Source organism: Mytilus galloprovincialis, chromosome 9, assembly GCF_965363235.1.
Source record: "Mytilus galloprovincialis chromosome 9, xbMytGall1.hap1.1, whole genome shotgun sequence".
NCBI lineage: Eukaryota > Metazoa > Mollusca > Bivalvia > Mytilida > Mytilidae > Mytilus > Mytilus galloprovincialis.
In genome coordinates this window covers 71,809,018-71,835,367 of record NC_134846.1, presented here as the reverse complement: position 1 = coordinate 71,835,367, position 26,350 = coordinate 71,809,018, and the positions used below count along the sequence as shown (strand labels likewise).

The following is a 26,350-nucleotide window of genomic DNA, read 5'->3' as shown; positions in this document are numbered from 1 at the left end:
AGGGAGAATTTAATGTCTATGAAATGACAACAGTAGGTATACTTGTTATGAACATCTTTTTGTTTTAAAACAAACCAAGATAACACTCACGTATCTTACCCATAAACAGAAATTTGAAAATAAAAGTGTTAAACCCAAAAGTCAACATAGGTCACCCCTGTGGTTTCCAACTAATTGAGCAATACATTGTTTTATGGAAATCAAATTTATATACCAGTTAGATGTCCATGAGAATGAATAGTACTTTCAACTATATATTATGGCATTTCGACATCAAACTTGCAGAGAATCCACTTTAGAACAGTCTCTTATATTTATGATTGGTGATTATCAGAAAAACAGACCTTTATGTTTAATATATAAACATAAGGAGACATGATTTGGTGAGACAACTATCCACAAGGGTATACTTGGCAATATTTTAAAAATGGAGACAATAGAGATGAATAATTAACCTGTCATGATCAGTATTGACATGTTTAGAAAAATAAGAGACATTAACTAATTTAAGGCAATCATAAGTTAAAAGAGTATAAAATCAAGACTAAAGTCCACTCATATATCACATAAAACTATTAAAAAGTCTCAGAAACATCCAAACAAAGTGTAGGAGAGCACCGAAGACCTGAAATGTTGATTTTGAGGAGCATACATGGGCAGTGCCAAATTTCTTCTGGTTTGAGTTTCCATACCTGCCAACTGTTACTATTGTGGGGGACTTCCAATTTGAAAGCTCCCAAATTGAAATTTTATAAGAGCAATTTTGTCCACAATTTTAAACAAAACTGTTAATTTTATAATGACTATAGGCTTTAAACAGTATGAAGAAGCCAAAAAACAACATAAAGATACATTTGAAGGCCTCCTTGAAGAGTTTCTGTTCACAGACTTTCAGCACTGGTAGAGAAGTAGAATATTTGCATATCGCACATAATTAATTAGTTTTACTTTCAAGTCTATTAAGAGATATATCAAGTTCAACCAAATGGTAAACAAAAATGGCTCTGTTGTTAAATTAATGAAAACATTGTACAGGAATATCAAAGTTATGTTACCTTTTATTAAATTTTTTTATTGTCATGTTCCAGCACAGCAATTTTTCCCTTTTTTCAGATACATACAAGGTACATGATCAAATTGCTCAATATATTTACTTAATGAGACATGATTACTTCATCAACTTCCTCTCCAATAACTAAGAATTATAGGATTAGAGAAATTGTCGATCAAATTATTGATTACCATAAATTCAAAGAGCATTAAACTTAAACACCAAATCACAATCTTATAAATTAAAGTATTTAACTGTCCCCATTCTTCCTTCATGATGGACAAATCCTTCTTAATCATTTGTTGTAAATGTGTGTTTTGGTTATTTCCAAGTAAAAGAATATTGTTATCTATTGTAATAAGAGAGTTTATATAAGTTGACAGAAGTTATTTCTAGTGTTTAGTATATCGAATGAGTAATTAACGTACGTTTTACTTTATGTTATTAGTTATATCGATAACGTCGTATATGGCGCAACTTTGTCATGTATTGTTCAGAACGTTACCGTTGGGTCAATATTTTAAGCGTGAACCCAAAAGTGTTCATTTGCGAGCTCTTAACTGGAAGAATTAATATGTTTAGATTTGATTATTCATAAGATTGTATTATTATAAGCATTTTGAGTCGAGGACTCATATATTTTATGTAAGCGTTTTACGTTATGTTTTTCTTCCTGCTTAGAATATTTACTTCCGGTAATTTGAAATAAATACGAGTGCAACGTCACGTTCGTTAGTCTTTGCTGTGTTTACGTTTGGCTTGCAGCAAGGCTCATCCCGGGGGGTCCTAGAGGTAAGAAGCAGCGCATTAGCTGTATGCCTTGCATTTATTTACCGTATTTATCATTGTAATATTTAAAAGATAATCCCAGTTGACCCGTACGAAAATACATGATAAAGATTATTATTTAACTAGTTTCGTCCCGTATGTTTATTATGTATTATTGTTGGAATATTGTACTTGTATGGAAACATTTCGGCTGTATAATAAAAGTATCATTTTTACTATTGATCATTTATTCACGCTACCAATGACGAGAGAGAACAGACAACAGATTTAATTTGACGTCCGTATTTATTTATTACTCCGTATGTTTACTAGTTTTATGAGATATTCGTATTTGCTGGCTTTAAAACTATATCAAAACATAGCAAGAAGCAGAAAGTACGACAATGGTGCAGTGTTGTAAATGTGTGTTTTGGTTATTTCCAAGTAAAAGAATATTGTTATCTATTGTAATAAGAGAGTTTATATAAGTTGACAGAAGTTATTTCTAGTGTTTAGTATATCGAATGAGTAATTAACGTACGTTTTACTTTATGTTATTAGTTATATCGATAACGTCGTATATGGCGCAACTTTGTCATGTATTGTTCAGAACGTTACCGTTGGGTCAATATTTTAAGCGTGAACCCAAAAGTGTTCATTTGCGAGCTCTTAACTGGAAGAATTAATATGTTTAGATTTGATTATTCATAAGATTGTATTATTATAAGCATTTTGAGTCGAGGACTCATATATTTTATGTAAGCGTTTTACGTTATGTTTTTCTTCCTGCTTAGAATATTTACTTCTGGTAATTTGAAATAAATACGAGTGCAACGTCACGTTCGTTAGTCTTTGCTGTGTTTACGTTTGGCTTGCAGCAAGGCTCATCCCGGGGGGTCCTAGAGGTAAGAAGCAGCGCATTAGCTGTATGCCTTGCATTTATTTACCGTATTTATCATTGTAATATTTAAAAGATAATCCCAGTTGACCCGTACGAAAATACATGATAAAGATTATTATTTAACTAGTTTCGTCCCGTATGTTTATTATGTATTATTGTTGGAATATTGTACTTGTATGGAAACATTTCGGCTGTATAATAAAAGTATCATTTTTACTATTGATCATTTATTCACGCTACCAATGACGAGAGAGAACAGACAACAGATTTAATTTGACGTCCGTATTTATTTATTACTCCGTATGTTTACTAGTTTTATGAGATATTCGTATTTGCTGGCTTTAAAACTATATCAAAACATAGCAAGAAGCAGAAAGTACGACATCATTCATTACTGTAAATGTTACTCCTCCACCACTGGATCAATGTCATAATTAATATTTTTCTCTGGAATATAATGATCTTAATAATGTTGGTATTTAGGCAAGTCTTTAATTTCAGTGTACTCCCAAGCCTCCATCTATTCTGACACATTCTCCAGTTGTCATTGCACTCTTATCACTTAGAAGGAAAATAACACTGTTCACTACATCTTCAACCCCTGAAAAAAAGTGTTCTCACTTTCAAATTTTACAATATTGTTATTATAAAGTAGATGATTTAATAGATATATTAATTGATTGATTGTTGGTTGCCTAACATCTGGTGGTAGTTGATTATAATTGCTGTCATATGTAAAATTTTAATATTAAATTAACAAGGTTTTTTATACACAAATATTCCCATATTTACAGACAAAGAAAAGAACTCTACAATCAAAGGTTCATCTTACTTGAACTTGTTGGAACAAGCCTTTAGACTTATCATTGTGTGACTATGTTCTTATAATTTTGTTTTATGCACATTTCAAAGATACAACTTTTATGCATACAGATATAGTCTAATTATACATTTTATCATTTTGCTTATATTATAAAGGCCAAAAACATTAATTGATAAATAAAGCAAATTATTTGATTAAATTTAAAAATGTTGATTTATCCTTGAAGAAAAAAGAATATTTATTTTGTAGATTTTGTCTTTTCCCCTTGAAATTTAACAAATACTGTATAAACTGAGTGGATAGTTGTTCCATATTAACAACTGATTGAGTTTTAAAGGTACCAAGGTCAAGTATCTCCCCTGAATTTGACAAAGTTAAGCATAGGTTATCACTTTGGCAATATCAAAGTTTCCATGAAATCTGTAATTCAGATTTACTTATAAGAAACAATCTTTTAACTTCGTTTAAAAGCATTTGTTGTGCTATATATATACAAAATAACTTATCAAATTACAACATTTCTTTAGGAATGGTTTTAATATAATCACATAAGAATACAAAATGCTTGTAGGTGTAGTACCATCAAATCATAGTACATCACATCTGGTTGCATATGAAAATAGGTAAAAAAAATGTTCCCTTGAATTTGACAGTTGTAGGTAATTATAAATCCTATTGCAGTAACAAACTTCTGGGTCATATCTTGGGTATTTCAAAGCACCATTATTTTTTTTTTTGGGGGGGGGGGGGGGGGGGTTTCTATAGAATGTTTTTGAAACTTGAGGTTAAATGGTTACAAAAGTTTGTACACAGATTATAAAAAAGTGAAAATTTGATTGGTCAACTTCCAGTGATGGTTATTTTCATATATGCAATGAAATTTTATGTGAAATATTTTCTATAGTACTAGACAGGATAAAACTTTACTCATGCCAAGTATTTCTTTATTTGAAACTAATTTAAATTCTGCACAATTTTTTGAAAGTGCTAATTTAAGGTAGCACAATACAAAGATTTTATAACTCCAACTCCCAAGTTTTAAAATGCTGTAACTTTCTTAATAATGCTTGAAATTTTATAAAAGTGGTAATTTTGGATAGCTAACAGATTACTCTTTCAAATTAATGCAATGTTAGTATTATGCAACAATTATGTAACCAATTATAATGTTAACTGTGTCTAAAATTTTTTTACCAAATTTCCACTTTCAAATCAAATTAATTTCTGCATAGGTATATCCCTAGAGGGTTAATTTAATTATATGTTGTTCCTATGGCCATTATCTACAAAAGGGTGTCTCAGATTTCAGATAGAATGTATAAAACAAATGTTACACCTAATCAAACATTATCTTCTTTTATGTGGTTAGGATGTTTACACTAATTAGAGATTTATGAGAGAATGGAATACCATAAGGGCAATTTGAGACACCCTTTTGAAGCCCATGATGTGTTGATTAAGATTTCGTTAAAATTTTCTATATAGTTAAAGAGATGATAGAGCTAAATTCATTCAAGTGAACTGACCCAGAATTTGCCACTAATTACATAATAATCGATTACATAATGATTGCATAATAAAAATATTGCAACCATTTAAAAGATTAATCTTTTATCTTTCTATACATGGGCGTTTTTCAATAAAAACGTATTTTCTTGTCCTAGCCACTTTAAAAAAAATGTGTTTGATCTTTGCAAGTAATTTTTTGTGCAGTCAGTACATTGAATTAGATTTAACATTTTTAAGCAAAGAAACAGTTTATTTTTTAGAGGGATTGATAAGATATTGACTCCTGAATGGTCCAAAACAACCAAAATGGCATGTCCCTAGACCGCCTGTCCAACATTCATACTCTAAAATATCGTAAAAAAATGAAGAAATTAATGTTTTTTTTTACTTTACATAAGTTCTTTAATAATTCAAAAGTATGTTCAGAGCCAACATATTCTAATAAACAGCTTTCAATATAGGTTTTTTAATTTCAAAAGGTGTGTCCCTCACAAATTGTCCACTACGAAACGAAGTCATTAAAATTTGCCAATAAACAGTTTTATAAAATCAATGTAATTTTTGTTTGCAAGAGATATAAACATTAGGGTCTTACAAAAGAAGTGATGCTTTTATAACGGCAATTAAATTATTGGTAAGAAAAATTGAGCACATCAAATGGACCAGAGTGATACCGTATTTTTGATAATGTCCCCTACGAAACGGGTCAAATCTCCTTCAGTATCTGGTTTTAAAATTATGAAAAAAATATCAGTGTACAGCTTGATAAATGCTTTGATGAATACAATCAGTCTTGTTACAATTACAATATATGGATTGTGGGGAAAAAATAAAGCATGCGAATACGTCCCTTACAAAACGGTCCCCTACGAAACAAGTATGGGAGAAAAACGTTTTGTAGTGGACACTACCACTACCATGGAGTCTTTTTTTAATCTTTTTTCAATTATATTCATGCAAAACAAATAACAAGGGTTAGTTTCATGTAATTTTTATTATGTTTTTATTAACATATAATAGGGTTGATGTCAACTACGAAACTTTTTGTCCACTACGAAACGGTTTTGTCCACTACGAAACGCATCAAAATGTCCACTACGTAACATGAGTTGAACCTTCATATGTGAAGTACTGTCTAATCTTTATCGATAAAAATGATTTTCTAATTCAGAAAAAAAATGATATTTTTCTAGTATTTAAAGTAAATAAACTGGAATGTCTATAGGAGACATTTAAAATTGCAAAAAATATGTGTGTTTAGAAGAAGTTTCGCAGGGGACAAAAGTCCCCTACGAAACAGTACACAAATTATGAAAATAATATCATTTTAAAGAATATTTAAGATTGCACTTTTTGTTTACAAACAGGTCTATTATAGAGGTATTCAAAATAACTCTCGAAATTAAATTTTAGACAAGTTGATTTTCCATTTTTTTTAGGTCTGAAATGTACGCTTTTATTGAAAAACGCCCATATACCTCTTTTATTATTGTCTATGCATTCATAAGAAAGTTACAGCATTCTTAAAGGTTAGTGATTGGAAGTAAAAAAATCTTTGCATTGTGCTACCTTAACAAAGAATAATAGGGAAAAATCAATGGTGGTACTACACCTTGTACAATCTCAAGTCACAATCACTTTATAATTTCAATAGTGCTGGGATCCAGTTTTGCGCATAACACATAAATTAGGTTAAAATCATATATTTATACAAGTTTATAGTTTGAAGAGGTTTTCTAGTTATGGAGATGATATGAATCAAGTGTATTGAGTTTCCAAAAAAATGTTAATAGATCAATTTTTACCTATAAATTTGCCTAAAGGTATCCTAGCCAACATTGGCTCACTTTTTGCAGGATCACTCCAGTTCATTTTGGCCATATCTGTCCATGTTACTGTTGGGTTAACACTATTTACTCGTATCTATAAATAAAGTAACAAAGAAAAAGTAATTTCCTGACTTAGTTTATATTTATATCATATCATTTAGTAAATGTGGATTCAAAATCAATTGATATCAATAATAGATATATCAGGACATCTTGGACTTTCACAAACTTTTGAGAAATGCAGTAAGATGGGCATGACAAAAGCAGAGTCTACCTAAAATCGTAACAGGATTGAGTCTTAACTTCACAGATGGAGAGGAAACATTAACAAACAAGAATGTGTCCATAGTACACTGATGCCGGATTGCACTATCATTTTTCTACATTTAGTGGACCATGAAGACTATTTGACATGTATGACACTACATACTGTTACATATAACAACTTGGAAAATAGCAGGTAAGAATCTGACCATAAGATGATCCGTTAACATAATCAGGAACTAAACAATCAATAACTGCAAATGTACAGATTGTAGACTAGATTACTTTATGAGGCCCGAGTTCCAGCGCCATACATTTGGTTAACATGTCAACAGCTGCTTTACTTGGACAGTATGCTGCATGATCCATTAAAGCATCTTGTGAGGCAGCACTAGATATGTTAACTATGCTTCCTCCTTCTCCTCTCTCCACCATTCCTTTGGCTACTACCTACAGAATAAAATGATACCTTGGTTATAAGGACAGACAGTTTGTGAAACCAAATAGAGGATTTTCAAAATCTGAATTATGAAAATACATGAGTAAGTCAAGTGATAACAATCTGCAGTCTTTCATCATTACTTCCTTTACTGCATTTGTTTTTTAAAAACATATTACTAAGACCATAAAACGGCTGTTATATTCCATCATATCCATGCTGGAGGGGATTATTCTGGTTAACCCGTTTTTCTGTCTCATTTTTCGCATAAACTACAACTCTGACAACTCAGATCTTCCTGAATTTTGTAGCAAGCTTCCTGTGAGTCTGATTTATCAGGGACATCCAATGCTAATAAATTTCTTGTTTACTGAATACTTATATATTATTAATAAAAATGAATCAAGGATTCAGAGGTCTCTCAAATTGTTGAACTCTGTCCAAATCAATAATATGTGGGTACGATTCCAATGTTAATTTTTTTTTAAATTCTAGCTAACCTTTTTAAGTAAACATGATTCATACATTTTTGTTAACAAATGAACTTGCAATGGGTGTCCTGAATTGTATTAACCAATGAACTGAATGCAAGGATTGCAATGGATATAAATTCATTTATTTTTATAGATTTTCCTAATCCAAGGGATAATAATCTGTAACAACTTTAAACAAAAAAATATTGAACAGAGTAGGTTTTTTGGCAATATATCATAAAAATCTTCAGACAGACCAGCTTAATATTTTTTTTTATTATAATAATGTCTGTTGTAACTGTTCAGAGGACCAAATTAAGCAGCAAACTGTTAACAAGTGAAAATTTCCTAGAAATCATTCATTAGAGACGACATCAAAAGATCGATGTAGGATAAAAAACTTAAATCAAATAGTTTGGGGGTTGGGGGGGGGGGGGTTACAATTCTGCAAGTTTTGTATATCTAAAATTGATTTTTACATATATCCCTATTGGTAAATCAATTTTTCCCAAATTAAGTTAAGAGGGGGGTCAGTGAAAAAACTATGTGAATTAAGTTTTTTATCCTACATTGAACTTTTGATGTCGTCCCTTAACCAGTAAGGATTACACTTCCTTGTTTTCAAGTGTTCTAATTCTGACAACCAATAAATCATTTAAGCTTAGGTTATCCATAATCCCAAGGATTCATATAGACTATACAAATCCTTGATAATGAATACAAAAAGTCCTTAAAACACTTACCTGTGATACATTGAAAACAGCATTGAAATTGACATCCATCACACTGTAAAATATGACAGAATAGTTAAATATTACAGTTTTCAATCTTTTTAAGTAATAATAGGTATGAAATCAGATTAAAAATCCTTAAAACAATATACCATTAAATGAGTATCAACTTTTCACTAAATTTTCACTTGCCATGTCATTGAGAAACACATGGCTGCCACTGGTGGGCAGGAAATGCTCTAGTCTATTTTACTTTCTGTTGTGCAGTGGTTTATGGACAATTGTTTCTATGTGACATAATGTTGTCTTCTTTTATTTTCTCAAAGAAATACTGATTTTGGTCTTTTTTAAATAGCTGTTAATTGTTTGCAATTGTCCCATTGTATCTTCTTTCCTCTTTTTATTTGAATTTCCCCATCTTGTTTTTCCATAGTTGTAAAACAGATTTCATACTTGTAGTCCAAAACAATTAAAAATGCCTACTAATCCAAATCTTCTTTTTTCATTTCTGTAAACTTTGCCAATTTTGCTACACCAGCATTATTGATTAGTAAATCAATTGGTCCTATCTTGGCAATTGTCTCCCTTGTTTTATCCCATTGTTGTAAGTCAATTTGGACAACATTGATTGAGGGTACCTGTAAAAGATACAAGTAGCTGTTGATGAAGTGTGAGATTATTTGATATTTTTAGAGTATACCCTATATTAATATCATGATATAAATATAAGAAGATGTGGTATGATTACCAATGAGACAATACACCACAAGACACCAAATAACACAGAAATTGATAAAATTCAACAATGAGTAAAACCAATACCGCTAATAACATAACATAATAAATTCTAACATTCTGATTGGTCAATAGTTTTATGAGTTAAAGTTTCACCGACAAATTCATAATTATTAGACAGATTTACATATGAAATAAATATGCAAATCCCCATGTGATAAAAATGTCATTGTGGACCACCTATTATTCATAAGATAGAAAGATTAACCTTGCTTTAATATCTGTTATTTCTCATTTTTTTAACATTTTTACCTATAATACATGTATCTTCTTGTTTTGCTCACACAGTGTGTCAATATAACTGAATTCAATGTGACTTTCATACTAGTGAGCGGTTTAGCTAGCTACATGTATAAATCCACCTGCAGGAAATGCCTGTACCAAGTCAGGAATATGACAGTTGTTTTCCATACAAAGTTGTATTTGAGCTAAGGATTTTGCCATTTGTAAAGTTTTTTTTCTGTTTTGAATTTCCCTTGGATTAAGGTAAATAAAAAAAATTTACTATTTGAGAAATCAATGATTACTTTTGCAGTTATATTGACACATGAAAGCATATAATGTGTCACACATTTTAAAAATCATAGCTAGAACAAAGTTTGCCTATAAATGATCTATAGTTAAACACATCAATAACCCTACAAAAAAAAGAATTCAGTAGGGCAATAAAAAGGGGAGATAATTTGTACAGAAAACAGCACATGTTATTGATCATGATATAGCTAAAGGAAATACATTTTATCAGTGTAACTCGATCCCTGGTACACTATAATGATATAACTATTTACGCTGATTTACTCAGAAGTATGAAGTCTTCTTGTATTACTATCATCTATAAACGTGATAAAGGACATGAAATTTTTCTCTTTATATCATATATTTGTACATTTTGTATGAAGGGAACAGATAGTACCTGCAACATTTTTTTGTATACATAACTTAAATATGGGTATTCTTAGCAATCAAGTTATCTAACTGGGAATTGGTATGTATTATATAATGATTTTAAAACCATCTACTGTTTTATAGATTTTTTTAAAGAATTAGGGAGTACTCAATGTGGTCTAGTTTCATTTGTAACTTGAAAATTCAAGGTTGGAAATGTAAGATTAGAGTACAATAAAAAGCTTAATGCATAGATGCTTGAGGACAGGACACAGTCCAATAGCCCCTCCCTTCATTATCATAAATCCCTGATTTTGAAATGTATCAATTATTTGTTACATACAAATACATGTACCAACACAAAAAAAGTCCCAACATAACCAATATTTTTACTCTGAAAATATATATTTACTTCCAACAAATGGTGAAAACACTGGACTGTAGTGATCTAATTTCTTATCAACTTTCCAAAATTTAAATAATTCCTTGTTTAAAGCTGAAACAAACTTTCACTTCAAGCTACGGAATGTGACAGACAAACAGATTAAAACAATACAACTCTCTCTTAAATAGGAAATAAATTATTGTATGAAAATTACCTCTTTTTTTAAAATGTCAAGATCAGACTGTGTTCGACTAAGAGCATAAGTCTCAGCACCACATTCTACCAGTTTCTTAGCAATGGCACGACCAATCCCTGAAAACAGATGTACAATGACACATTGTATCAGTCAGTGATCAATAAATTATTTCACTTTATTAGTCAGGGGAATTACTGTTACATGTACTTAGAAAGCAAGAATTATCGTTTCCAGACAATAACTATTGTTTAACTGTAAGGATCTCCCTGAAATTGTAGTACAAGGTTCCATACTACAAAAGAAAGGGTAGGATACAGTATAGGGGAAATTGCTCCAAGGTGGATTCAAAAAGTTTGGGGGGGTCCAATTTTTTTAAAGGGTTCAATTTTTTTACATGTTTCAAAATTTCAATTTTTTTAAATTTCAAGAAGAAATCTTTTAATTGCACAGTATTGCACAATAGATTTTTAAGATCTTGACATTTGTTTTGTGTCAGAAACCTAAATTATGTGAAAATTTTATCACAATCCAAATTCAGAGAGTATCAATCTTGAATATGGTGTCTAATTTTGCCCAAACTGTTCAGGGTTCAACCACTGCGGTCGTATCAGGCTGCACTCAGCGAAGCACTTCATTGATGATTATATCAACATTTTAAGAAATTATGCAAACAAACACGGATGATTTTTTTTTGTCTAACAGAAATTGTACATTTTATCAATATACCCCTAAGAGTATCGTTAACTTCATTTGGCAAGAACTTTTACTGTTTTTTTGTCAAGACGTCATATGAGGCCCCTCATGGGGGGGGGTCCTAGTAATCACATAATCACCATTTTTTTGCCAATATAATCACATAATCATTAAATATTTGCTTATCTTTAGTAATCAAATAATCATAAACTAAAAATACAGTCCTAGGTAATCAAATAATCATGAAATATTTGGCTTAATAATCAAATAATAATTAAAAAAACGGCCAAGTAATCACATAATCAAAAACCCCATGAGGGCCCTCTCATATGCATGAAACACTCACCTTAAAGACCCAATAATAATGTTAATGATAATTATTTGACACCTCTGACGAATAATGATAAGGATTTTTGTTGAATACTGGTTAAATTTTAACCAATTTGATGCTAACAGTAGCCGAAAATGACCTTAAGACGCCTGACAGCAGTGGCGGATCCAGAATTTTTCATAAGGGGGAACCGGCTGACTGATCTAAGGAGGGCCAGCTCAAGTCATGATTCAGTGATTCCCTATATAATCAGCCAAATTTTTTCTATGAAAAGTGGGAGGCTACCCCCACCCCTTTCTTTGGATCCGCCTATGTTCAGCAGAGGCGGATTTAGGGTGGGGGGCAGGGGCCCCTACTTTTTGGGAAAAAAATTGGTTGCTTATATAGGGAATCATTGAAGCATGACTGGAGCGGCCCCCTCTTAGGTCAGTCAGTGGGCCCCCACTTATGAAAATTTCTGGATCCGCCACTGTACAGTAAAGGGTATTAAGATTTAATTAGGGATACCCATAGTCATTGTTTTCATGCAGGTCTTTTGAGGTATTTAGATATATCATTATCTGATTTTTAAAACCGCATTTGCAACATCATCAAACAACGAGAAAAGATATCGTAAAATGTGTTCTAGACCTATGTGAAATGTTTATACATTAATACCTTTCCCGGCCCCTGTCACTAAAGCTTTCTTTCCATCAAATTTTATTTCCATCCTCCCACTTTGTAAAACGTTTTCGTGATCTGGACAACGAAAAGTAGGTTATCTATATAATGCGTCTTTGTGACACCGAAGAAATAACAAACTGCAGTCTAACGAATGACAACCAAAGTTAGTAAATCGAGCAAAATATGCGTGAAGATTCTTTTGAAGGTAATGATGAAGCATTTTTAAAATGATAGTCTTTTTTACCAATCAAAAATGTCTATCTAAAGTGCCAAACCCCAACAATGTAAACAATAAAATTGCTCTATTTGCAATCGAAAGAAAGGGGGGGGGGGGGGGGGGGCGGGGGAAGTGTGTATAAATTACACTTTTTTCCACAGCAGATGGATATGAAATCACTATGCTAACAAATTTTATTACGAGAATACAAATGATAACATGCAAGGCTACAAGTTTACAACTTTTCTGAAATATTGAATGCATTCAGGGTTGTTAGTCTTAGTCTTTAGTATGCGTCATCTTGACACTGATTTTCTCATATGTACTTTGGTCACTTGCGCGTTTGTATACATTAATCACGTTTGTATTTTCTCTTTGTACTTTCACTTTAATTTTGGTATACGCTGTTGATACTGATTTATAAAAACAAATGATCAAATCTTTGAGTATCGTCTATAAACTCGGAAACTGCATATTGTATGTCTGCACTGGCTTCGGTGTTAAGTAATTCTTCTAGATCTAGATTAAGTGTTCCTGTTTTGAAATATATTGACTGGCGGAGTTTTTCTCTATCCAAACTGTAATTGTCACAAGATAATAAAAAATGTTCTACAGATTCTATTTCTCCGCAAGTACATTTGTTGTCTTCTACATGTCTGTTAATGAAATGTTGATACCCCTTTAGTTTGGAGTATCCTGATCTGAGACTGTTTAGTATATTGAAGTGTTTTTTTGATGGGAAGTCGAGTTTGATTTTTTTTGATGCATCTGGGTGATGATTAAAAAATCTTCTTCCAACCTCACTAGATTCCCATTGTGTCTTCCATTTTTTAATGACTGATGTTCTCGCCGCTTGTTTGATGTCTTGTTTTGTCGTGATTGAAGACATTTCCTCCCTATTATCTGCCTCTTTTGCCGCTGCTTTTGCCAGACGGTCAGCCTGTTCATTTCCCTCTATATCAGAGTGCCCCGGTGTCCAAATGATGTTTTTTCCACAGCAGATGGATATGAAATCACTATGCTAACAATGATGATGGGTTGTTTATTAGTCCAAATAGTATGACGTCTCTCTCACATGCAAAACACTCTAACTGTAAAAATATAATGGCATAGCCATACACTACAATCAAAGGAACACATACATCTTATCGCTATTCCTGGCTGACCAGGGAATCTGTCCCGTTTCAGGCGCGTAGCTACGTTTACGTCAAAACGCCCGGGCGTACACTTAAATATTGATAAAAAAAATATTTTAATCTAAAGAAAATAAAAAGGTATGGTGAAGAGCATACCAGCTTTACAATTCTTCCTTCAATGGCTCGTAATTGCGAATAAAAGTATAACGAAATTAAATTTTCAACCAAATTTTATCATATTATAATTTGTTCATATTCTGTCAAAGTCTGAATCTACTGTGAGTTCTATTTGTCGAAAAAAGGGAGACATAACGACTCTAGATTTCGTCGGCGGCATCAACATTAAGGTTCAATATGTAGTGAAGAGTGTTTTGTTTAATAACAATTACTTTAATTGTCAAACCTTCCAATTTAATGAAACTTGAGCAGAATCGATGCTTTTTTTTTTATGATTTATGTCTGAAGCAAAATAAATGACAAACGATCTGGGATTTTTTTTTGGAATGATAAACCTTCATAGATTGTCATGAAACTCAGGCCAAAATTATCTTGTTCAGATCAAGAAAAAATTGCTAAAGAAAATGTTTGATTTTTGAAAATCCTGTAATGGACTGATACTGTGGATTCATTTATTTTCGTGGGTATCAATTTAATAAATGGATTAATCGTATAGCTTTTTGCGGGAAGAAATCCAAGGCGAGAACCAGGGTTACACAGACCCCTTTACGAATTTTGATATTGCACCTCAACATCTCTGAAAATTAATTATTTTATGTTCATTTACAGAGTTTGGACATTAAAAAAAATGTTGTTGTTGATTGAGGGCTTAACCCCACGGCTCCTGTTAACAATATTTTTGAGGTACTGGTTTGAATGTTGAATGACCATTTGATTTTAAATTAACAAAATGAATAATTTAACATAAAAAATAAACCATTTATATTTTAAAGTAAGTTGCTACTGATGAATTTTTTTTTTTTACATTCTCGTTAACTCATTAACTTCCGGGGCTTCACCCCCCGAACCCACTGCCAGCTGGTGCTTTGACCTTGACCCGCTCGTAGCCTTCAGACTTCTGGCCAAGGTTCGGGCGTACACGTAAAAATGACATAGCTACGCCACTGCGTTTGAACAATTGACATAATACAACAATCACTTTTCCATTTTGGCGTCAGATATTTTGTATTAAGTCGTCAAAATTGTACAGGAACCTGTGAGATGTCCAGTAATGGGGGACAAATAGCGATAAGGTGTATTCTACTGCATCCATACAGCACATGGATATACATGTAAGGCGTCACTGAAAAAAAGTAGAGCCTTTCAAGATGTCATAATTATTTGGACTTTACGGTAACCAGAACCATTAATTGTTTAAAAACCAGAAACCTCCTCCATCATGTCTATATCGAACATTTTTAGTATCCTATGAAATTAACAGGTGATTCAGAAACTTTAAATGCAATTTTGATACTTTTTGTGCATCGTACATGTACATTTTGTAGTTAGGTTACTAAACATGGCATCCATATCACTGAACTAATACACATTCTTGTTTAAGAGCCAGTTGAAACACCTTCAGGTACAGGATTTTATCGCTCTTTGGTTTTGTTGTTGTCTCTCTGACACATAATTTCCCCATTTCCATTCTCAATTTTATTTGTTTTGTTTCGTTTGTCATTGTTTCACCAAGCTTCCTTTCTGACAGGGACCTATAGACATTTACAGAGATGGGCAAAAAGTATGTAACTGTATCAAGACTAATAAAATTACAACTGCAATATTCAACTGATATAGAAGAAACTTGTATACATTAGGCCAGTCTGCCTAATTAACTTATAAATATGGACTTTTTATGCCAGGAACCAATGCATTCCCACTTAGGTTAAAGTTTTCAAAATTTTAATATCTTTCATATATAAGCTGAAGTGTTTTATAAATATATCCTTTCAAATTTAAACAAAAGTGCACAAAACTTGATTGTAAGTAAAAGTTTTAGAACACATTTCAGCCTTCCAATCTATTTCACAGTGTCCTTTTATACAAACTATATATAGTATTTTAATTACCTGTACCTAACTTATTTTACTGAAAAAAGCAGCCAGTTGTAAACCACATCCTTAAGCCTTGCATACTTAACTACACAGTTATACCTAATTGTAATACAACTTTTCTCACAACTTAACCATGTTAATTTTGTGTTATAAAAAACTGTTTTTAATGTCCTATTGTCTGTTGGATGGCTTGTAGCTGAACATTTAAGTCGGCTGTTGATAATGTTAAATCTTTATTCTCATTCAGATTTTGAAGAAAATGGATACATGAAGACATGTGACTAATGTGTGAAATAATTCGGTACCTGTTTGGACGTTACTCAGTTTTTTCCTGTAAATTGTCATCAGTTCTACTATTTTTCTTCAACCTAGCTTGGCAGTCAAGAGTTCGTTTACCAGTTTTGATTGTAAGTTTCCAACTAGCTACAGATATGAGAATCCAAGCAGAAATTGATTTTGCTTGAAAATGTAGTTTCCAAATAATTACCAGTGTTAGCTAATATCTGTGATAAATAACAATGAGTCGTGGTGTACGGGACTTACGTGACTTAATTTGTGTGTCTCGTTTGACAGTCAGAGATAGTGATGAAGAATTTATATCAGATGACGATAACGTGACCAATGATTTTGATCGTCTGTCCTTAGGTAGTACTGATTCATGTGATAGCCGTATTGAATCAGGAAAACGTTTTTCTCCTGATTCTGGTTGCGTTACTAATGGAGAAACACCACCTGAAGTGTCCAATTCTTTAGAACTACCAATATCTACTTCATTAGATTTGTCAGTAAATGACTCAAAACCGAAACGTAAAAGAAAGAAAAAGCAAAAAGCTTTACACACTGTTCCATATAGACATGATTTGCCACAAAAACATATGCCACTACCACCTTTGCGACCATCCTCCAGTTTTGATGTTGATTCATCATCTCAACCAATCGGTGTCTCACAATCTCCTCAGCAAACAAACTTTGATAACATGATGTGTTATATGGATGCAACAGTGGTTTCAGCATGGTTAACCCGTGCCAATGAAAGTGTGGAAAAACTTTCAAATTTCTGCAACATTGGTGATAATTTTGTTCGCTTTGCTCATTTTTGGTTGTCTGATTTCCCAGGTGTTGAGAAACAGGAGATATTTGAATTAGAAAATGGAATTCTTACAGAAGAACTTTCTTTTGCTTTTACTGTCGGACGTGAGCAAAGAAAGATAAATTACAGAGACGTACTTGATTTATCTAAAGCTGTGTTCAGGGAGTACCCAGGTAGGCTGCTCAGTTCAAAGGGATCTCATATATTTCTAGACTACCTCGGAGTTCTTACTTCTGGTAAAAAAGAAGAATATAAGAAAATGTTGTCTGATGTAAAGTGTTCAACCAGAAATAAACAGTATGCACAGTGGCTACTAGCCATTCGCTCATTTGCTATTGTAAGCTGTTGGTCAGCTATTGTAAACTTCTACCGTAATTTAATAGATCGACTACACCACAGCAATCCAATATCACACAGCAGTAACCAGGACAATGAAGACATTCATCATATGAGACTTTCTCAGGCTATTAGATTAGGATATGTTGATGTTGTACATTATTATAATGTCAGTGGCCATGTTTCTCTAAAGAGCATAGATTCTCATGACAGGACAACAATCTTTACTGCTGTAATGCACAATCAACCTGATGTTCTGCAATATCTTATAAACAGAGTAAGTGTATATATATTTAATGTATGTATGGTAATTTCTGATAGGGTAACAGTGTACTGTACATGATGTCAAATCAATAACCGACTGTGCAAGGGCTGTATAGCCAGTCAAGGTCGTTAAAAACTTCCATTTGTTGTCAATACAAGTTTATTAAATATCAAAATTTTTATTGGTAATTTCATTTGAAAAAAAGACTAAAAACAACAAAGTCAATATATGCATATATATACACATGTATATTCATACGGTAAATAACCTTTTTTTCATAAATTACAGCTGTAGATATAGCTAGAGACTTTGGTCATAGTGAATTACTGGAATTGTTTCAAACTTGTCAATATAGTTTCTCAAGTTTTTACTCTTGTATATGTACATGTATGATATATATTTTGAAAAATTGATGAATGCATTTTAAGAGCTAAAAGTTCCCACATGAAATAAAAATTATTATCTTTTGATTCTTTTTTATGCCCCACCTATGATAGTAGAGGGGCATTATGTTTTCTGGTCTGTGCCTCCGTTCGTTTGTTCGTTCGTTCGTCCCGCTTCAGGTTAAAGTTTTTGGTCAAGGTAGTTTTTGATGAAGCTGAAGTCCAATCAACTTGAAACTTAGTACACTGGTTGCTTATGATATGATCTTTCTAATTTTAAAGCCAAATTAGACTTTTGACCCCAATTTCACGGTCCACTGAACATAGAAATGAAAGTGCGAGTTTCAGGTTAAAGTTTTTGGTCAAGGTAGTTTTTGATGAAGCTGAAGTCCAATCAACTTGAAACTTAGTACACTTGTTGCTTATGATATGATCTTTCTAATTTTAAAGCCAAATTAGACTTTTGACCCCAATTTCATGGTCCACTGAACATAGAAATGAAAGTGCAAGTTTCAGGTTAAAGTTTTTGGTCAAGGTAGTTTTTGATGAAGCTGAAGTCCAATCAACTTGAAACTTAGTACACTTGTTCAGGGATCTCCATGGATGAAAATTGAACCATGGAGGAACTTTCACCATTACAAACCGTGTCTACGCTGTACAGTGTAGCGCGATCGGAAGTATTTTATCCCTCCGTACAAGGAATAGTGAACATGCTAATTCATTGCTTATTTAAATTATATTTATTTGAATTTTCATTATAGAATTAGAAGTATCAATATGTTCATTTATTGCCGTTTTTAACCATTCAAATGCCAAGTCTTCATGGTCCCCCCTTAGTCGAGAATGACCAAAAGCTGCCATGAAGGTCCCCATGTAGATTTCTTGTATTTTTGGTAATTGTTATGGGGGTTAAAAATCATATGATGTGGAGCTTATTATTCATGGACACTGTCAAATTCAGGGAACCTATTACCGGTATGGCTGATTTGCAGCAACAACAAAACGATTCGCAGGGGCGTAGCTAGGTATTCAGTCAACTGTAGGCACCAATCGACAGGGGGTTTGTGGGCCGCTCAAGGCTCCCAGCAGGTCCAGGGCAAAGCCCTGGTAGGGGGTTCAGGGGGCTAAGCCCCCCGACGGAAAACGGTTTTCAGCGTTTTAGCTGCAAAATTTTATGTACAAAAATATTAAATTTACTGGTTATTTGATCATGAAAATTATAATATACATGATGAAAAGTTCGAAGAATTATGAATAATTTACCGTAACATCTGACTGGTGATTTAAATAACGCAGTACAATCGGAAATATAAACAAAATATATTTCACAATATGTATTGCCCAGCATAGATCAGCGTATCCCTTTAATTAAGCAGTACAACCTGTTTGGTATTTTCATATCTATTCTGTTCTGACTGATATATACGTTTAACTTAATTTATAGTACATATTGACAATCCTTCATTAAAAAAAATCGTCGTAAACACTGATATTACTATATAATCAAACTATCCTTTTGGCTAGACATCAACCATCAATCTTTTGATTCTTAAACCTTCACCCAAGCCACACAAACACATACACACATAGTCGATGCCGAATCCAAAAGCTCTGTTCTGTTCATACAGTATATCGTAACAAAATTCAAGAAATTCATATGTCTTTATATCCTCTACTGTAAAATCCCTACCTGCTTAGAAATTTGAATAATTGTGGTCATTACACGCAGATCTGAGAGTACTAAAAATTACGGGAAGCTAGTTGATTGATTGATTTTTAAACATCCAGTGTCGGCAAATATTTGTGCAAAATCAGGACCAAAAAAAAACCAAATTTACAATAAATGCAACAGGGAGCTAGGTGACGTACAGAACGAAGGTCTGGAAATTAGAAAATGGCATGCATTGGAAAATGATGGATTACCTGGATAGGAGCAGAAACTTTACCTTTCAGTAGACTAACTACGAACTCCTCAAAGAGGGCATTCTCACTACAACTAGGCATCGGATTTAATGTCCCCATTCTGACCAGACGTGACTGCGTATTTATACATCCTGCAAAGCGGTGAGCAAAACGGACGACCAACATTGGCAAAGGTTTGATTGTAGGTCTAGTTGAAAACTAACAACAACTAATTAAAAAACTCGTGCGTCTAAGTTTTGGTTCATTCCTCAAGTTTTTGTTGATAGAAGTGAAATGATCAGTACCAAAGTTCTAGTTCATAGTTTCTATATAAGGTAAAATCATATAAAAACATTCAATTCTATCCAATATTCCATTCACTAAGGACGAGAGACTAGTGTACACCTGACATTCGCTAATTAAAGAGTTTTGACAACTTCACTGGTGTTCATCTACAGATAACATTGTTTAATTTTTTAATAAAAAAAAATATTTGTGAAAAAATTATGTGTAGGCACGTGCCTAAAGTGCCTAACGGCAGCTACGCCCCTGATTCGTACGGGGTTGTTGCTTATGATATGTTCTTTCTAATTTTAAAGCCAAATTAGACTTGACCCCAATTTCACGGTCCACTGAACATAGAAATGAAAGTGCGAGTTTCAGGTTAAAGTTTTTGGTCAATGTAGTTTTTGATGAAGTTGAAGTCCAAACAACTTGAAACTTAGTACACATGTTCCATATGGTATGATCTTTCTAAATTTATTGCAAATTTAGATTTTTTATCCAATTTCACAGTCCATTGGACATGGAAATTGATAGTGCAAGTGGGGCATCCTTGTACTTAGGACACATTCTTGTTTTCAGGTGAACCCAAAAATCAATGTGAACCAAGCAGCAGATACAGGAAACAGTCCACTCCATGCAGCAGCTAACAATGGCAACACAGAAATGGTCACTATATTGGTTAAAAGTCCTGATATCAATGTCAACATCACAAACCCACAGTGTGAAAATGCTACTGCAATACATCTGGCTGTTATGCATGGTTTGTTTATTATTGTGTTTCTGATAAATAGTGTCTACATGTACAAAAATGTACATCACATCCTGAGAAACAGTTTTGGATACTATATTCAATGTTCACTTTAATTTGTTCACTTTGTTAATCTATCTTGAATCTTTTTACAAATGGATGAACCTTTATGAAACCTTGATTTATATAATGATATCTGTAGCTGAGATAAATTTCTGGGTTTATTTTTTTACAAATTACAAATACTGAATGAAAAAGTTTTTTAAGTAAATGTACATGTATGCATGACCATTATTTGTCCATGAAGTACTATAAGTCTTTGTTTCTGTTATTCGTAGACTTATTATATATATTTTAACTTCACATTAATGATCATTTAGTCATTCAAACTTGTAAATAACTGTAAGTAGTTTGAATTGAAGAGTGCTAATAATGAATCTTTTTATTACTTTATAAAACAATGTAGACATATTAACATTGTATATGAAACATGTTTTCTTTGATCTTCTTTAAAAATTAACCTTTTTACATTCCAGGTCATAAGGATGTGGTTAAGCTATTAATTCTGGCAAATGCAGACCTCAGTTTGAAGATGGGAGACCTTACCCCTGTGGATATAGCTAGAGATTTTGGACATAGTGAATTACTGGAATTGTTTCAAACCTGACCATTCTAATGTGATAAAACCAGAAACAGGTCACACTGGTCAATTTGAATTGTTACAGATGTGATATTACTGCTGAAACTATAAGCAGATATTTCAAGGTTACTGAGTTGTCTCAGACAGTACTAATGGCATCCCTTAGGATGAAATATTGAAAATATAATCCATCCAAAAACACACTGTATTTGAATCATTAGAAAATCTAACCTCTGATGAGACTAATTTTATCTTAATGGAAATTAATGTTTGCGCTATAGACATGAGCATTTCATCCACAAAAGTAATAAATCCATTAACATCTAAGTTTTAAGGACTTACATAACAATTAATTTCTACAGGAAGCTTTTTCAACATTAGTTGTTAAACAGATTTAAGCTTAAGAAAATGTCTATTATCTTATGAAAAAGAATTATTGGATAATAAGTTTAATAGTTTACTGTATTTCAGGTTTTTATGCATGCATTTATTTTATAAAAAATATTGGACAACTGGCAGTATAGGAATTTGATGCAAAAGCTGTTAATTTGAAGTACATTTATAGCAAGATTTATGTGAAGTTTAATTATTGCTTTATATGTGTTCATCTATCACAGTTTAGCAGCATTGTTGAATGTATGAACCAAGGCCAACAAGGTCAGACTTGATATTGTACTCAATTGTGCTTAAGGAGACTCAAGGGTACAAACATTCAGCAAAAAATAAAACATTTCTTTTTTCATTACAAATTTTATTTATAACACTAACTAGTTGTTACTTTGAGATAAGGTACAAAAATCAACCAAAAAAATCTACTCGTTTTGGCCCCAGATGACTTTAAAATGTTTATATCATTGGAAAAGCTCCAAGTTATCTTCTGTTGGTGAATAAATGCCCTTTTTTTGCATAAGAATTGAAATAGCTTGTTTAACTCATCGGTGACCTATATTTTTTTTTTTTTTTTTCTTCAAATAAACTAGACTATTGTAAAATTTTAGTGATTTCTGTAATTTAGTTCTTTTTTATTTCGATATTACCTTTTTTTCTCCTATTTAGTTAAACAGAAAAAAAGTTTTGCAAAAACTGGATAGTCGAAATGAAATTTTACTAGTCTGGGGCATTGGACTAGTTGCTAACCAAGCAGAGTGAAGTTTATAGAGAAAAAAAATCTATAAATAGCGAAATCGTATGTTTAAAAATCAGTTTGATTTTGGGCCTCTTTTAGTTGGAAATTCATTTTTTAGCTCACCTGTCCCGAAGGGCCAAGTGAGTTTTTCTCATCACTTGGCGTCCGTTGTCCGTCGTCATTGTCGTCCGTCGTCAATAACTTTTACAAAAATTTTCTCCTTTAAAACTACTGGGCCAAATTTAACCAAACTTGGCCACAATCATCATTGGGGTATCTAGTTTAAAAAATGTGTTCGATGACCCGGCCAACCAACCAAGATGGCTGCCATGGCTAAAAATAGAACATATGGGGTAACATGAAGTTTTTGGCTTATAACTCAAAAACCAAAGCATTTAGAGCAAATCTGACATGGGGTAAAATTGTTTATCAGGTAAAGATCTATCTGCCCTGAAATTTTCAGATGAATCGGACAACCTGTTGTTAGGTTGCTGCCCCTGAATTGGTAATTTTATGGAAATTTTGCTGTTTTTAGCTCACCTGGCCCGAAGGGCCAAGTGAGCTTTTCTCATCACTTGGCGTTTGTCATCCGTCGTCGTCCTCCGTCGTCGTTAATTTTTACAAAAATCTTCTCCTCTGAAACTACTGGGCCAAATTTAACCAAACTTGGCCATAATCATCATTGGGGTATCTATTTGAAAAATGTGTTCGATGACCCAGCCAACCAACCAAGATGGCCGCCATGGCTAAAAATAGAACATAGGGGTAAAATGCAGTTTTTGGCTTATAACTCAAAAACCAAAGCATTAAGAGCAAATCTGACAGGGTGAAATTGTTTATCAGGTCAACATCTATCTGCCCTGAAATTTTCAGATAATCAGACAACCCGTTGTTGGGTTGCTGCCCCTAAATTGGTAATTAAGGAAATTTTGCTGTTTTTGGTTATTATCTTGAATATTATTATAGATAGAGATAAACTGTAAACAGCAATAATGTTCAGCAAAGTAAGATTTACAAATAGGTCAACATGACCGAAATGGTCAGTTGACCGCTTTAGGAGTTGTTGCCCTTTATAGTCAATTTTTAACCATTTTTCGTAAATCTTAGTTATCTTTTACAAAAATCTTCTCCTCTGAAACTACTGGGCCAAACTAATCCAAACTTGACCACAATCATCTTTGGGGTATCTAGGTTAAAAAATGTGTCCGGTGACCCGACCATCAAATCAAAATGGCCGCCACAGCTAAAAATAGAACACTCAAAAACCAGAGCATTAAGAGCAAATCTGACATGGGGGTAAAATTGTTTATCAGGTCAAGATCTATCTGCCCTAAAATTTTCAGATGAATCAGACAACCCGTTGTTGGGTTGCTGCCCCTGAATTGGTAATTTTAAGGAAATTTTGCTGTTTTTGGTTATTATCTTGAATATTATTATAGATAGAGATAAACTGTAAACACCAATAATGTTCAGCAAAGTAAGATTTACAAATAAGTCAACATGACCAAAATGGTCAGTTGACCCCTTAGGAGTTATTGTCCTTTATAGTCAATTAATTTTTTTTTAACCATTTTTCGTAAATCTTGATAATCTTTTAGAAAAATCTTCTCCTCTGAAACTACTGGACCAAATTAAACCAACCTTGGCCATAACAATCATTGGGGTATCTAGTTTTAAAAATGTGTCCGGTGACTCGGCCAACCAACAAAGATGGCCACCATGGCTAAAAATAGAACATAGGGGTAAAATGCAGTTTTTGGCTTATAACTCAATAACCAAAGCATTTAGAGCAAATCTGATCAGGGTAAAATTGTTTATCAGGTCAAGATCTATCAGCCCTGAAATTTTCAGATGAATCGAACAACCTGTTGTTTGGTTGCTGCCCCTGAATTGGTAATTTTAAGGAAATTTTGCTGTTTTTGGTTATTACCTGGAATACTATAATAATAGATTGAGATAAACTGTAAACAGCAATAATGTTCAGCAAAGTAAGACCTAAAAATAAGTCAACACGACCAAAATGGTCAATAGACCCCCTAAGGAGTTATTTCCCTTCATAGTCAAATTTTAACAATTTTCATAAAATTTGTAGATTTTCACAAACATTTTCCACTGAAACTACTGAGCCAAGTTCATTATAGATAGAGATAATTGTAAGCAGCAAGAATGTTAAGTAAAGTAAAATCTAAAAACACATCACCATTACCAAAACACAATTTTGTCATGAATCCATCTGTGTCCTTTGTTGACCAAGGTGAGTGACACAGGCTCTTTAGAGCCTCTAGTTGGTTATTATCTTGAATATTATTATAGATAGAGATAAACTGTAAAAAGCAATAATGTTCAGCAAAGTAAGATTTACAAATAAGTCAACAGTCAACACGATCAAATCGGTCAATTGACCCCTAAGGAGTTATTGCCCTTCATAGTCAATTTTTAACAATTTTCATAAAATTTGTAGATTTTCACTAACATTTTCCACTGAAACTACTGGGCCAAGTTCATTATAGATAGAGATAATTGTAAGCAGCAAGAATGTTAAGTAAAGTAAGATCTAAAAACACATCACCATCACCCAATCACAATTTCGTCATGAATCCATCTGTGTCCTTTGTTGACCAAAGTGAGCGACACAGGCTCTTTAGAGCCTCTAGTTTTTGAAACTGATGAAACCATAATTTTTCAATGCAAAAAGGTGATTAAGATTGATTATTCTTTATGTGTCATATAAGTTAATTTACCAATTGCTTGCTTGCTTGCTCCAATAAGAAATTTTGCTTGAAGTAGATATATAATATTCTTATTTTGAAAATAGCTGCATTGTTTTGGTGCTATAAATTGTTTTAACATCACTAGTTTATTCTTCATAGTGTGTTCTGTTATTTGTTTGTGTATAAAGCATTACGTTTTTTTTGACATACTCACCTTACTATTGATTAATTATATTGGGAATGGATTTTGTCTCGCCTTGAAAAAGTCGTGGAAGCTTTTCTTTTTTTTTTGGCAGTGCCGACAAATTGTTAAGTTTGTGATAATCTAATTTCAAGGAAATGTATAAGATTTGGCACATCTCATTTTATATTTTTTTTTTCTGACACTGTACTCATGCTACTGATTGAAACTTTTGTTAGTTTACATTTTACATATTAGAGTTTAGGTCTGGTTAAAGGGAACCAATGGTACTAGGTCAATACTGAATCTAACATTTATGGTTTCCCACGTGTGAACCATGATTCAAATATAGATATGGTTTAATTAGATTTGATTTCATTGAAGGTTCTCTCAGTTTCAAGGATTTAAATTTTAAATGGCATAAAACAAAATTATTTTTTACCCAATTTAATATAATTTTATACCTCATTCTAAGGGTTAGTGCTATCTATATATATTGGGATCACATTTACAGAGTTCATTTATGTTTTTAAAAAGAATCTT

The 26,350-nt window shown here is 32.6% G+C and overlaps 2 protein-coding genes across 2 annotated transcripts; one reads left to right on the top strand and one right to left on the bottom strand.

Moving 5' to 3' along the window:
• Positions 1 to 1,040: 1,040 nt before the first annotated feature.
• LOC143045847 (D-erythrulose reductase-like) lies at positions 1,041 to 12,855 on the bottom strand. Its single transcript, XM_076218644.1, has 8 exons — positions 12,731 to 12,855; positions 11,068 to 11,165; positions 9,272 to 9,426; positions 8,801 to 8,843; positions 7,431 to 7,595; positions 6,858 to 6,975; positions 3,110 to 3,321; positions 1,041 to 1,351 (listed from the first exon to the last, which is right to left on the bottom strand). The coding sequence occupies exons 1-7, from the start codon at positions 12,780 to 12,782 to the stop codon at positions 3,218 to 3,220; spliced, it is 735 nt and encodes a 244-aa protein (XP_076074759.1). The 5' UTR covers positions 12,783 to 12,855; the 3' UTR covers positions 1,041 to 1,351; positions 3,110 to 3,217.
• On the top strand, positions 12,809 to 25,997 carry LOC143045846 (uncharacterized). The gene is made up of 4 exons (XM_076218643.1): positions 12,809 to 12,941; positions 16,388 to 17,843; positions 20,981 to 21,161; positions 21,686 to 25,997. The coding sequence occupies exons 2-4, from the start codon at positions 16,659 to 16,661 to the stop codon at positions 21,814 to 21,816; spliced, it is 1,497 nt and encodes a 498-aa protein (XP_076074758.1). The 5' UTR covers positions 12,809 to 12,941; positions 16,388 to 16,658; the 3' UTR covers positions 21,817 to 25,997.
• Positions 25,998 to 26,350: the final 353 nt, after the last annotated feature.